The sequence below is a fragment of the Macrosteles quadrilineatus genome, unplaced genomic scaffold, assembly GCF_028750875.1.
Source record: "Macrosteles quadrilineatus isolate MER2022 unplaced genomic scaffold, UCM_ALF_1.0 Scaffold_6__1_contigs__length_79288215, whole genome shotgun sequence".
Taxonomy (NCBI): Eukaryota; Metazoa; Arthropoda; class Insecta; order Hemiptera; family Cicadellidae; genus Macrosteles; species Macrosteles quadrilineatus.
In genome coordinates this window covers 28,954,334-28,968,768 of record NW_026542599.1, presented here as the reverse complement: position 1 = coordinate 28,968,768, position 14,435 = coordinate 28,954,334, and the positions used below count along the sequence as shown (strand labels likewise).

At 32.2% G+C, this 14,435-nt stretch overlaps 1 protein-coding gene across 8 annotated transcripts in view; it reads left to right on the top strand.

Annotated features, from left to right (window-relative positions):
* LOC128996480 (aldehyde dehydrogenase, dimeric NADP-preferring-like) overlaps positions 1–14,435 on the top strand; it is a 50,373-nt gene that overhangs the window by 7,922 nt on the left and 28,016 nt on the right. For 5 of the 8 annotated variants that reach the window (XM_054421839.1, XM_054421837.1, XM_054421836.1 and 2 more), the window contains exon 2: positions 13,987–14,039. In XM_054421839.1, the coding sequence (XP_054277814.1) occupies positions 13,987–14,039 (53 nt within the window). Of the gene's footprint in view, positions 1–7,956; positions 8,045–12,501; positions 12,609–12,658; positions 12,788–13,986; positions 14,040–14,435 lie in introns of those variants that run through there. The other 3 variants (XM_054421840.1, XM_054421841.1, XM_054421842.1) reach the window with 3 other exon arrangements.

The window sequence follows — 14,435 nt, the reverse complement described above, 5'->3', positions numbered from 1 at the left end:
ACACCACTTAACTTACCAATACTTATTAATGGTACAGATTAAAAACATCACTTTAGAAACACTACGGACCTCAACCACCAATTCAAATAGTAAACAACTAAATGTAAACAAAGAAAAATCAAGGAAATAACAATAAAACAATCAGCTGTTAAACTATAGGTTAATACATGTGTTCCATATGATCAGATGATGCATACTGGCTAACCCATTATTACTAACATAATTTTTTTAGATTATTCATACCGGCAAACGTATTACTACCATAAATAAATAAAACTCAAACTTCACTAATTATTTGGAAATCTACACAGATTTTATTGACCTATTAATTAATAAAATCGGTCCAGTAGAACTGTAGATTTAGTTGTAGAAAGTTAACAAAAATCTCTCCAATTCAATATTCTCTCACCACAATAAATTAGGAGGTTGCTAAGCTTTTTTGCAAATAACTCTTAAACGGTGAGGAAATTGACCAAAGTGGAAGGTGATATTCTGAAAGAGAATAAAATTTGCTACTAAGTACTCATAGGCGTTTTTTGAAAATATTCATAAAAGGCAACCTAAAGTTAACTATAAATTGAAATTTTAAAATATTAACTATACAAAAAATCAGTTTTTAGTGTATTTTTGCTTTTTATTCTTTATTCACCACAAATATTTAATAAAATCAAACTTTCATAATTATTTGCAAATCTACACAAATTAGGCTTTCAAACGATACATTAGTTAACAAAATCGGTCCAGTAGAAGTCTAGATTTAGTTGTACAAAGTTTAACAAAAATATCCCTAATTCAGTATTTTTAACAACTAAAAATTTGGAGGTGACTTATCTAATTTGACAATAACTTTTAAATGGTGAGTAAATCGTAGAAAATGCACGTGATATTCTGAAAGAAGATAAAATTTCCTACAAATACCTTGTGTGTATTTCTTGAAATTATTTAATAAAGGCAGCCAAAAGCTGACTACAAATATAAACTTGAAAATAAAAACCTGAAAAAACAGTTTTTAATGTATTTTTGTTATTTTTATTTTTCTACCACAAATATTAAATAAAATCAAACTTTCATAATTATTTGCAAATCTACATGAGTAAGGCTTTCCAATGACTCATTAATTAACAAAATCGGTCTGGTAGAAGTCTAGATTTAGTTGTACAAAGTTTAACAAAAATATCCCAAACTCAATATTTTCTCATTATTATAAATTCGGAGGTTGCTTAGCTTTTTTGCAAATAACTTTTAAATGGTGAGGAAATCGACCAAAGTGGAAGGTGATATTCTGAAAGAGAATAAAATTTCCTACAAATTGATACCATACACTTCTTGGAGACACTTAAAAAAGGCAGCTAAAAGTCGCACCCAAATAAAAAGTGTGAAAAACACCGTTTTCAATGTATTTCTTATGGAAAACATGTTTTTTTGAAATTTTTCACCATAAATCATAATAAAAACAAACTTTCATAATTATTTGCAAATCTACACGACCTAAGCTTTCCAACGACCCATTAATTAATAAAATCGGTCCAGTAGAACTCTAGATTTAGTTGTACAAAGATTTTTAAAACTGAATTATATATAGAATAGATAATAAGGTAAATTAATTTCTATATTTTATTAAATAGCTTACTTAAACTTGTATTAATAATTGTTAATAATGTTAATAATTGATTTTATCACAACAAAAGCAATTTTCAGATTTTGAACAGATAACAAAACAGCATTCTGGATAACTAATCGACTCAATGGAGCAAACTCGATTAAGTCGATTAGCTACCCAGAATGAGAATGATCAAAACAATAAAATCTTTTCACGAGTCACCAATTGAAAATATCTTATTAATAAGGATAACAAACGTGTACCTTTGGGGAGATAATTAAATCCCGTACTTGTTCCAGAGTTTTTAACTTTTTTAGTAAGTAGTTTTTAATTTACCATCGAAAATTTAAAGTGCTATTCAAAATTGTGTATAGCTAGATAATAAGCTATGTCTCTTCATTTGAATCATTCTATCTCAAAACGTTTAGACGTTTAGACCAGCAGGTTCACACTGGTCTAGTTCATAACAGCTGTTCAGGAAGTTGAGCAAAACAGTTTAGTAAAAATGTTTCTTGCATGAACTATGCGTGTTACACAATTGCTCATTACGTCAATGTGTTACAGTATAATTTTGAGTAGCTCTTGACTCTTCAGTCGCTCATCAGTTCTCATCAACGCGTCATTAACATATGAACTGACCAACACTTGAAACTCTTCATGAGCTTTCTCTTGCAGGTCGAATGTCAAATAGTGGTAATATAGGACGTCTGATGAGAAAATAATACGAGCTGAAATGTCGTTGAACGTTTGACTAACCTTTAGAGTCCTTACTTATACTTATACCTTACATGCGGTATAGATCAATGTATTAGATTCGGAATGTCCCGGAATTTAAAGGACTTTTACTTTGATCAAGGACATTTGAGTACAGTTTTGAACAATCAGAAACGTAAGTTATTTTTATTCATATTCTAGTCTCTATTTTGACTGTTTAACTAATTGGCTTGCCTTCTTGCCAAACAATATGGAAGAGAACTAGCCAATTAGTTTAAATATCGTTTGTTTTACTAATTAGGTTGAGTTGTAGTGTTTAATTTATAAATTTTACTAGTAAGAGTAATCAGATTACATTGACACAATGGACATCACCAAAGTCAATGTTGATGTAGTTTGTGGTGACTATAACAACTTAATAAAGAAATCCAAGGAGTGGGGATTTCTTTATTAAGTTGTTATAGTCACCACAAACTACATCAACATTGACTTTGGATAATACAAGTAGACTTATCGTCTAACTTTTATATTGGGGAAATCAGAATAATTATTTTGTATAATTCAAGTTTGATATACCTCGAGCTTGCTGCTGTAAATTATCTCTGAAATATTTTTATCATCCATAGGTGTACTCATTGGTTTCATTAGCAGTTGGTGAACGTCAAGCAAGAAGCAATAATTATGAATTTATCGTTTTATTTTGCTCATATAGAACTATAAACGCTTGTGAAATGACAATAAATAAGTATAATAACACATAATCACAACACTATACAGAAATACACCTTAAAAAGTATTCTACTAATCCATAAGGAGGACATTCAAAAGGGAGTACAGTATTTCTTATTGATGGACCAGTAGTATAGTATAGTCTAGTATGGCAGTCCAGTAGTCCAGTATAAAGGTAGCAAGGTCCTCCACAACGTTCTGGGATAATAGGCAGTTTAACTTGACTCCAATAATCAGCTGTTTTCAAGGTCGACTTCGACGGTTTACTCATTTCAGTCAGCTGGAGCAGAATCAGCTGGTCTGAATACAGATGACCAGCGATATTCCACAAGTGACGTTATGTTATAATTTTAAGGTAAATGGTTGGATATTTTCTATAGTTAAGGGCGCTAGAAATGTCAATTCTTTTATTTTAATATTAAAATAATAAATAATTAACATTCGCAAAAATTCACTTTAAAAGGCTTTCAATTGTGGGCATCGTGTTACTATTGATTGTTGTTGTGTGATTTTAAAATTAAGTAACCCCCAAAGGATTATATGTTATCCATGGTGTTGGGCTAACATTATGATATAATTAATTGTAGGATGTGGGGTCAGTGCAATCAGATAATTTACTGATTATAATAGTAATTATTGGATAGATATTATTGTCTGTTTCTAAAAAAAATTTCTTGAATCCATGACAAAATCTGAACATTAAAATATTTATTTTGTCTACATACATTTTACATAATACATTTTAGTTGTTACATTTTGTTACCTTCAAACTTAATCTTAAATTTCATCAATTAAGCTTCTTATTAAGCTTGTTTTCTTTGTACAAAGAGAAGTGTAGCTTACTTCACTGTGGTATAGACTAAGACTAGTGACTAATCTATAGACATTTGTTGACGTTTATCTCGATTCTGGACCTTTTTAATAGTAAATAGGTAAGTTCACCAGTAAATTACTGTTAAGCTCGATTTTCCATTGAATCCGACATGGGTAAATAGGCTATTTAATAGACAGTGTAGGAAATAGTTTTAACGTCATATCTGTATTCTCATTCACTTCTTAATGGTAAAACTTAATATATAATGTCCAAACTGAGTGTGGAAAAATATAATTAAAAATCATTGCACCAATGGATTACCGCATATTATATAACAATTTAAAATTTTACTAACCTCCTTCGTTTTCATTAAACAACCCGTTGAAGAGTCTCACGTCGAAGCTGGACACCCTGTACACAATAAAAATAACCATTTCATCGTCGTTGAACTATAGATTCTAGTAAATTGCAACTTTTCATCTAGTAGATTAACTAACTAACTTACGGGCAAAAATCCTGGTTACTGTTACTACAATCATAATCCAAAGATTTCTGATGAGATTTCGTGTTCTAGTCAATGACTGAAACGGTCATTCACTGGTTACATCCAAGGTCGTGACCCATTATGACCTACTTTTAATAATAATTTTTGGTTAGGTTTGATTTTAAAATTAGTACAGAGTTTTAACATGTTTACTTTGAATTACCTACTATTGAAGTGTCCATCAATAATCAAAGAACCAAGACAAACACGCAGCCTTGTTTGTACGAGACGCTGAAAACCACAGAGACGCGTGTTTTGAAACCGAAACTCATAACAAACAGGTCACAAGGCATTGGTTCTCTACAAACCCGCAGAGATCAATATTATATTTATTATGATTTAACTTTGGATATAGATAAACTTTAACATGTCTAACTTTTTCCTTTTTTGAAACAAAACCTGAACTCTTTCTTACGTTAAACATTCCAATTTGATTTTTTGTTATATTTTCGTATGCTTTATTTGTCCAAGAATTTCTCCATTTCAGTAACAGGTACAATTATTTGTAATAGTTTTTTTTATGTTAATCTTGTTATTTATTTTTGAATCTTTGAAAACAGAACTAACATACAAAGGATGACAGTTATAGTTACGAATGGAATAAAAAATTTTTAAATAGTAGGAACAACGTTTATTCGTAGATTCTCGACACTTACTGACAAGTTTTCCTTGAGGATCAGCGGATGGAATGTTAACAGGCAATTATAGTTTTTTGTTTTTATTTAGTCGACCTCAAACAAGGTAAAATGTGATAAATGAATCAAACTGAAATCATTTAAGATTGAAATACCAAGACATTATACTATTATTATTTAATTAAATTCAAATTTTGTACTTGTGGGTTTATATTTTTTTAAATACCAGTCAATCAAAGCAACTAGCATGTAAGGTATAAATAATCGTCACACCTGCTTGGTAATAGTAAAACCTTTGACTAGTAAGTAGTAGTTCCAATAGTCAATGGTAAAACTAAATATTGTCAACATACTACTGCACATACAATTATTGGGGTTGCTGTTATCTTGTTAAACCGATACCTTTGACTATTAATACAACTGTATCCAATAGTCAATGCCGATACCTAGCCTATCCAAATACTTAGCTCAGTGCGTTTGGGAAACTGGAATCTGATCCCATCTTCAGATGCAAAGAACATATTGAATGAATATCAGTACTTAAATAGTCATATTACAATCAGTGGATATTGTTGAGAGTCATAACCTTACAAAATAAATGTCAGAACAGTCAACCTGCAGCATGAAATATATGAAAATGGAAAAGAAAAATTGTAAAATCTACACTTGTGCACTCAAAAATTTTACAACAGTACATTCGAAAGGATCATATAGTAGCAATAATCATATAATAGCAACAGCATAAACATAACTTACAAACAGCATATATTACCAATAACGAGCTTTAAACTAAGAACTATTATTTTTAAGATCATTAGATCCATACAACCTAAATTAAAAAGTGCTCAACCTAAACAAAATCTAACTTAAGCAAAAGTAATTAACAATTTTCCTCATAGTATTTCCAAAAATTTCTTTTTACTTTTGTAATCTCTTACCCAAGCACAAGTGACATCGAAACTCGAAAACGTAACAGACGACCTAGTAGAAGTTCCAGTGAACTTAACGGAACATTTCACTTCCTATAATACTTTAACAGATTTCTAGATAATTGAGTTTTACGATGTTTAGTCAATCCTGAAACAATGTATTTGCGGAAACGTATGGACCAAACCTGTTTATAAAGGTTCAAGGTTTATCCTTCGCCTTGTCTGGGAGGAAACGGTCTTGTTATGCGACGAGAGACTCCGGGCTTCAAGGGCGATCTTTAGTCAAGGTCATTGAGGACACTGAGAGTTAAAGTCTTGGTCCTAAAATTATTGATTCTGCTTAGTTGTGCGTTTTCTCGACCTCTATTCATTTTCACTGATTGTCATGTTTACAATCTGCGTACGGTAGTAAAAACATCAAGTAATCAGGTCACCGGTTCGATCCTGGGGAAATTCTGTGGCTCTTTAATAACTTAAAGGTTCGAAACTGGACCTAGCTGTTCTTGATAATTTGGCTTAATTACTGGTTAAAGAAACTGCATACTTAAGTTAGCAACAAAGCTACACAATTCATCTCACTAATTCTAAACTCATGTTTCATCCGTATTCCGCTTAAAATATGTAAAGCGCGTGTAGACTTGATGATGTGTAAATTACTTTACTGTACTTAAGCATTTAGAAAACATGTTGGAAATAGCATACCATACTTCTATACTTATAAGTTATACTCATTTAAATACTCTTACAGACTGAAGCAACCTGCGATATTGGACCTCCCATTCAGATTCGGCTGTGTTATCAAAATTCTCTATGTGAGCTAGTGTTGACAGTGGTCAATTACTAGCTCACCACGCGCTTGATAAAAGTCATTATATTTTCATTTAGCTCTAAATTTCCAACAACACAACAATAATCTTATCAATATCAATCGCATCCTGTTGTTCAGAATCCCAAAGGAACATTCTCCTCATTCTCCACTATAGAATACAGATAAACAAGTTACACGATTTGGAATCTTGATACTTCGACACAATAATGGTAATTTTACAATTTCCAGCACAAAAACAAGAATTATACCATACATGTATGGAATAGTAGAAGTAGAAAGGACTCAGTTTACATGAAGTAACCTTGTAAAATAAAAATATTGATCAATTTAATACTTTTTCCTTGTTAGTAACAACGAAATAATCGTTTGTTTATTTATTTATGTTTATTTACCCAAAGTCAGGTTAATTGTGTTCTGGTATGTAAGATTTGTGGCAAAACAAGTTACGAAATAAAACAAAAATTCCCCTTGCCTCCGTGGTAAAATATTAAAATACATACACATACATACACTGTTTTGGCCTCCCAGTGACATCAAAACAAAAAAGTAAATCGGTCCCGGGTCTAGGACTTACCGTGCTATTTACGGTAATAGCTTCCCCTATAGGGAAATCCGCTAACAAAAAAATACCGTTGCAGCCAATTTTGGGATGATTACAAAATGATATTTGATTCAAAAATCTTAAATAGCCTATGAGTAATAATAAATTTCCCTAAACAACATAAAACTCACAACTACCAACTTCGGGCATTACACAAAAAAATCATAATTTCACTCAACTGTGGCAACCCAACATACAATAGTCACGTTTATTTCGTACCATCACACTAAATACCGCTTCTGTAGATTGCATGTCTGCCAACTACAGCATTTTTTACACAAATCCCCCAGCTGCGATTCCTCATTAAGTTTGACCTTGAGATTGACCTTCAGAATTATATGACCCTGACAGGTAGAGTAGCCAATTATCAAACAATTATTTGGGTTTCCAATACAGTTTGACAGTTGATTGTTGTAAACTGCTAATTGTATTGACAAAGATTTAGATGGCTGTGAGCGGTTGTTTTTGTTTACCGGTTACATAGAGTAATGAGCTTGAGCAGGCAACAATCTTATCATCATGAGTCAGCTGTTTATACAGCTAGTAGAGTCAGTCAGTCAGTGGCAATTGTGCAGTCAGCTGTGTGTGGTATTTTAATTTAAAGTTGGTTTTACGTGTACTTCACCGATCCTTCTTCAGACTTTGATAGGTGAGAGTTGTTTTGATCAAACTGCTAGAGTACGTAGGTTAATTATGATAATAGTTAAGAATAGTAGACAAAATTTACTGCCTTCAAAAACCGCTAAGAAACACAAACTTAGCTTGAAATTGTCATAAATGTATCCATAATAACGATATGTCTATAAGGGAGTATATGTTCGATCTCTGATACAATATTATGCTGCCGTTACAGACGAGTCTTGTGACTGTTATTAAATTTTATGGACTGCTAGTGTTAGCCTAAGGCCATTAAAATGCAAAGTTAGAAATAGTCCAAAAGCCAAAATAAAAAAAAATCTTTTATACAGATAAATGTAGAGCTGACTGTCCCAGCTTGTCTATACATTCATCTATCAGCTATGTTAGCTATGTTTAGATGATATCAATATTTTCTATTCAGGCACAAACTGACATTCCTTTTATAAACAATTTTTTTAATTTTTCTCCATGACTAATAACTGTACAAAAACACCTCAATGTACTAAATTATTTGTTTTTAAAAGCTTTACAAAATGGTTGAGAAGAAATTGTAAAATTATTTGTCAGGTCAAAAATATAAAAAAATTTTACCCCGTAAAACCCCCCTTAAACCCCTCCCTGTTGCCATAGTCCGATCATTCTGGTTCGTGAACTCGTTAAAATAAAAGTAGGTTCACGTGTTTGTACCAAATTTCATCAAAATCGGATGATTTTTGCTCGAGTTTTCGTGCTAACGGGCACATATATTTATATAAATAAATTTGAACGGATGGCGTTTTTGGCAACTGGGACATAGAAATGAAAAAGTAAATCGGTCCTGGATCCAGGTCTTATCATTAGACCTATGGTAAATAGATCATTGCAGTATGAGGAATTAGCTAAAAAGAACTGAACAATTTATCTATAAAAATTAAAAATATCTTCAAACCAATTAGTAAACTTAAATGCTCCTTGTGTTTCGACCTTTAGATTAGTTGTTACAGCTTTGGTCATGAACAAAAAAATTCACATCTACTCAATCCATATTTTTTTGGCTTTGAATAGCTTTGACATCTTCAATTGTTTATTGCAAAAGAAAACTAACTGACGACTCTTATCATCTTCTTTCTTGGGCTAAAGTTTCTTTCGGTTGTAAGTTCTTTGCATGCAAAGGCATTATTTAGCTTCCATAGTTTTTGCTTCTTCAACTATTTCAGTTGATTGTAGTTTTTTTCTTGCTGTGAAGCCTGTTACTTGATAAATTGATAAACCTTAATGCTCATTTTAGCTATTTCTGGAACAATACCTAGTTAGAGTAATAGACTGGGGACGAACATTACAGAACAATTAATTGTTCGTAATAATCCTAATGACGGCTGGGATATTAGTGACTGTGTTGTGAAGTATTTAAAATGTTCTATTGATCAAGAGACATTGAATGTGTTTAAGTAAGTAATAAAAACCGAATCTGTCTCCTGAATTGTTTGAAAAGTATCATATATATATAGGGTATTAGTATGATATTTTTAAGTTTATTTATTTATTTATTTTGTCAACGGATTCACACCAATTTTACAGTTTGATTACAAGTTGTGAATTGCTCATTATGACTAAATATCCTATAATATCCTATATAATGAGAGGAATATTAAAAGTGACAATAATAAGAATACAGTACATGCGAACATGGACAATGAAATAACTAAGAGTAACGAGAAATAAATACATAGTTGAATAAATAATGAATATGTGTATACAATAAATGGCACATGGACTAACCTAGAAAACAACTAATAATATAAATAATAATGAAATAACAATAAATATGATAAAAAGTTTTGTGAGAACAATACATAATATTAATAACAATGACAAATAAAGTTTAATGATTTAAATGTCTAAAAGCTTCATCTTCAAATTACAGTATGGCCACACTTTCATAATATAAACAGTAAACAATTTTTGTAGATTATGTCTATGATTTCGTTAGACAATGCTTGACTAAAAAAATATTGAATTAAAATTGCATATTTTTTAAATTAAGGGAATTGAGGCATCGGGGTGGGTTATATTAATTACCCATTTGAACTTGACCTACACAAAACTAAATAGGTTGCTAACCTTACAATCAAACAGAGATAGACATGACATCTATGCACCAGCCAAGCCATATATTTCTGCTCTAATATTCGTGGAACCTGCTGTTGCCAAATTTTTACTAAAAAAGGTCATAGGTGAGCCAGTCACCAGAGAGTGTAAAATTATATTTTCTACCTTATTTTTTTAACTGAGATAGTAATTATTGTCGTAAAATAAAAGATGATACAGTGTACAATAAGTCGTCTTATCAGTTTGTCTTACTCTTTAAAAGTCTGAATATTTGACAGAAATCAGTAATTTACAGCGCTTATTTCAGCTTCGTCCAATTTTGATTTTAATACTATGGCAACAATTTTAATATGGGTATGGAATGTCTAGTTCTATATATGAACAGTCAAAGATACTACAAAAAACATATACGTTTACATTGAATTAGAAAATCGTCACTAGACAATCAGTTTATTTAAGTCAATATGATCAAGTTTTACCTATCAAAGTTAAACATTCGGTTTGTCTATCGATACAACGTTTTAAACACAATTTTGAACCCAGAGCCTCAAATCCAAGGCCAGCCACGCCTGAAACTGATTATGTATTCAATGACACCTGTAATGCTAGCAATGCTGCTTCTATGAATGCTCATCATGACCTACCTGCCATCATAATCAATGTCATAATATATTCAACAATGGCTTCTTATGTTCGCATTAAGACTGGGCTCGGTTCTCCGTGTTATTGTTTCACGACATTGAATTGAATTGAACCTCCTGATCGCATTTGAACCCTATACATTTTCATGGTGGAATGGCCTCTGGATCGTCTGAATTAACTATATAGTGGTTTAAATTACCTTGTTACTGTCAAAACGATCCTTTGTAGTTAGTAAGACTACAGCTGTTTCATGCTTCGAATTCGTGTTGTTACCGTCGTCTGGTCGACCAATATTAAATGTTTCGTGTTTCCGTGTGTTATGTGTTTCGTTCTCTATTTATTATTAAACTTTTGACGAACTCCACTGCGAGGAATATGAAGACTACTTGACATTCTTCTGACCTGATGATGTGCTCCATTCGAAGCATGAAACAGCTGTAGTCTTACTAACTACAAAGGATCGTTTTGACAGTAACAAGGTAATTTAAACCACTATATAGCCTATACATTTGTGTAAAATACTTGCATGTTTGCGATCCATCGCGTTGCGGTATGGCAACCGGTTTCAACTCATATTATTGGGAGTCAACCCCAGGCCAGTGAAGATGTGTTGTCGCTTCATATGAAGGTCGTTAGTTGATAAAATAATAAATAAGACACGTACACACACACACACACACATTTAAATTTGAACATTTATGACGGTAAAAATGAAAGATGATAGCTAGGGTATCAATTGTCAATTTATCAATAATTTAGTTGGGGACGCCACCTAGGTGCGTATTTTAACCCAAATATGAGTGAAGGATGAGTGTAGAATGCTGTGTGATGATCTGTGTAGCTTTGTTACTGACTAAGATCAGCGGTTTCATTAGTCAGGATCATTTATTCAAAGCTCAATGATCAGGAACAGCTGGGTCCTGTATGGTAGGCCTACGAAACACGACGTGATCGGGCGGAAATTATGTCTAGACGGAAGTCACGTTGTCTCATACCGGCAGTATTATCTTTTGTTTTTACCGTCCTAAATGTTAAAATTTTAATGTTAGACCGTCCACAGTGTCTAAGCTTCTGTTGTCGGGTCACTGCTTTTGATAGTTTAAAGCTTTTTATCTGATTTGTGATGAGGTTTAATGTGAGAGATAGTACCAGATGACCATCTCTCTATTTATGTTATTACCTTATTACCACCTTCTTGGCCGTTGACCCATCGTATGATGGGAATAGGCTGTGTCAGCGTAAAAACAACTTATTTTATTTCCCGCACATATGTACAAGACTCAAAAATTTTTAAATATGTAAAAAAAGGTCACTATGTTACTAATTAAGCTAATCCAAACTACCTTCCAGGAATTCCTTTATTGAGAAGTAGGGATTTTTACGGAAGAAATTTGCTGTGGTGGTTTTAAACTTTCTGCTGGCGAGTGGCGAGGGTCTTAGTGGCAGCTGGGAGTTTGTTGAAGAAACGGATGGCGCTTCCACTCGTAGATCTATAGGTGAAGCTCCGGAGAGAAGAGATATGAAGAAGAATAAAAATATGGAAGGATAAATTAAAGCTGAATAAAAATTACATACAATTCCCCCTTATAATAATACTGAATACATGATTCTGTGTTTATATTTACGAAGGTAATTATTTTTATGTGGTATGGCAAATTGTATTTTTTTTGCAAACCAATTCTTTAAATCTTCACGTTGGTCAGCCTGTAAACAAAAACTGGTTGCTTTCTGCTTTGACATCCGCCAGCCTCCGTCATTCATCAATCATCAAATCATTCATCGTTGGACGTTGTCATTGTCAAATGTCAAGATTCATTTGACATCAGCTGTTTATTAGTAAATAGGTCTGTTAAATAGGCCTGTCATTGCCATACATTATAAATAATTAATTCATTGTCAATTTTGTAGGAACATTGTTATGATGCAGCATTACTACCGTTATCCTTGTTTTGCCTTGTCTCGTTGAACTATTTGTTGTATGATTCAAGTGCTCATTATTAAATTGATAATAATATTGTAGCTTGTAAGTTGCCATATGCCCATTTTATAGGCTAGTTTAATTTGTTTGTAAAACTGGAAAACACAAATAAGTTAGCCTATTAGATTTTAACCCTAGTTCTATATGTTATCATTTTATAGGTTAATGTTTTAAAAATTCTTGAAGTATTCAATATACTATTCTTGTCATATAAGAGTATAGCCTATGTTCTATAGGCTAGGCTAAGTTTGGTTTTAACTTAAGTTTATCAGTAACACTTTAATTTTGGTCCGTATGATGTAACTTATGAATTTTGGATATTTATAAGCATGCACTGTGGATGCGATGCTCCCTGGTGTGCTCCACACTAGTGAGTACTACGACTATCCGCAGTACTATCCTGATAATTAAACCAATTCGTTAATTTCAAGGAAAAATTGGTTTGTATTCCACTATAAACTGTAGGTCCCTTAACTTAGTTGCCATTAGCTGTATGGGCTATTAATTAACAGCTGTGTCTAAGGAATATGTCAGCCTTAGTCACTAACAAGACTACAAGATCGCGCCACTCATCCTACACTCATCCTTCACTCATATTTGGGTTATTATACGCACATATTGGCGTCCCCATCTTAAATAATTGATAATTGAATTGATTGAACTTAACTTAGTCTAATGCAATTTTAGGTCAACAACAACACAGTACAAAATCTTTCATGGTTTTAAATAAAAAGTAGGCCTATGGCCTATTAAAAATTTCCCCCCAAAAGTAGGCCTAGCCAACGGTTTTTATTGTGTCATAACTTTAAGTTACCTCAAATACCTTTCCTTACAAAATCTATACATCATCCTTTTCTATTGAGATGGACTTAACTTACGGTAACTTACACTAACAAGGTGAGTTGTGGAAACTGAATTTTTACCCTAGGATAAAAGTAGGCCTACCGTATCAATGTCCTACAAGTTGAAGTCATGAGATTCAATGGAAGTCTGATAACTTAAACGTCTTGGATGTCTAATGAAGCAATTTAACTCGAATTGCACATCATAAGTTAGTTAATAAGCTCTATTTGATAGGCTACAGTAATATGAATGTATTAAGTTTAAAACTGTGTGGAGAAAATTGTGTCAATAATTTCAAAATAGGTAAACAGAAACCTTTAAACCTCATAAGACTTAAAAAAAAAAAATAGGATTTTGGTACACATTAGGTTACGGTAATAATTTTACAATATTTGTTTCAGAGAATTGCTGTTTGTCCGAGTCAGTTTTCACAGATATGGGGAAATACACGGAGGTAAGATTTCATATAAATTAACAGAAGCAAAATGAAACATACTTTCTACCATCAGCCTGACATTAAATCCTAACTTACTTCATGGGCGCACCCAGAGAGGGGCACGGGTGGGGCAGCTGCCCCCCCCCCCCTAGAAGCCAGGATAAGGTATACAAAATTGAGATCCAAGAAAAGTTTTATTAGTACAAGAAAATATGAGTAAGATGGACAGATTTTTTATGACATTTTTTGGCACATGTTATCAATTTTTCATTAGTTTCTGAGTTATTTTTAAAATAAAATAAAAATTCCTATATTAGTAATTTAAATAGACTAATTTCTTGCAATATGTATAGGCTAAACTAACAACTTTGTGTAGTAGGCCTATAATGAATTAATTTAAACCTATTTTTTGTG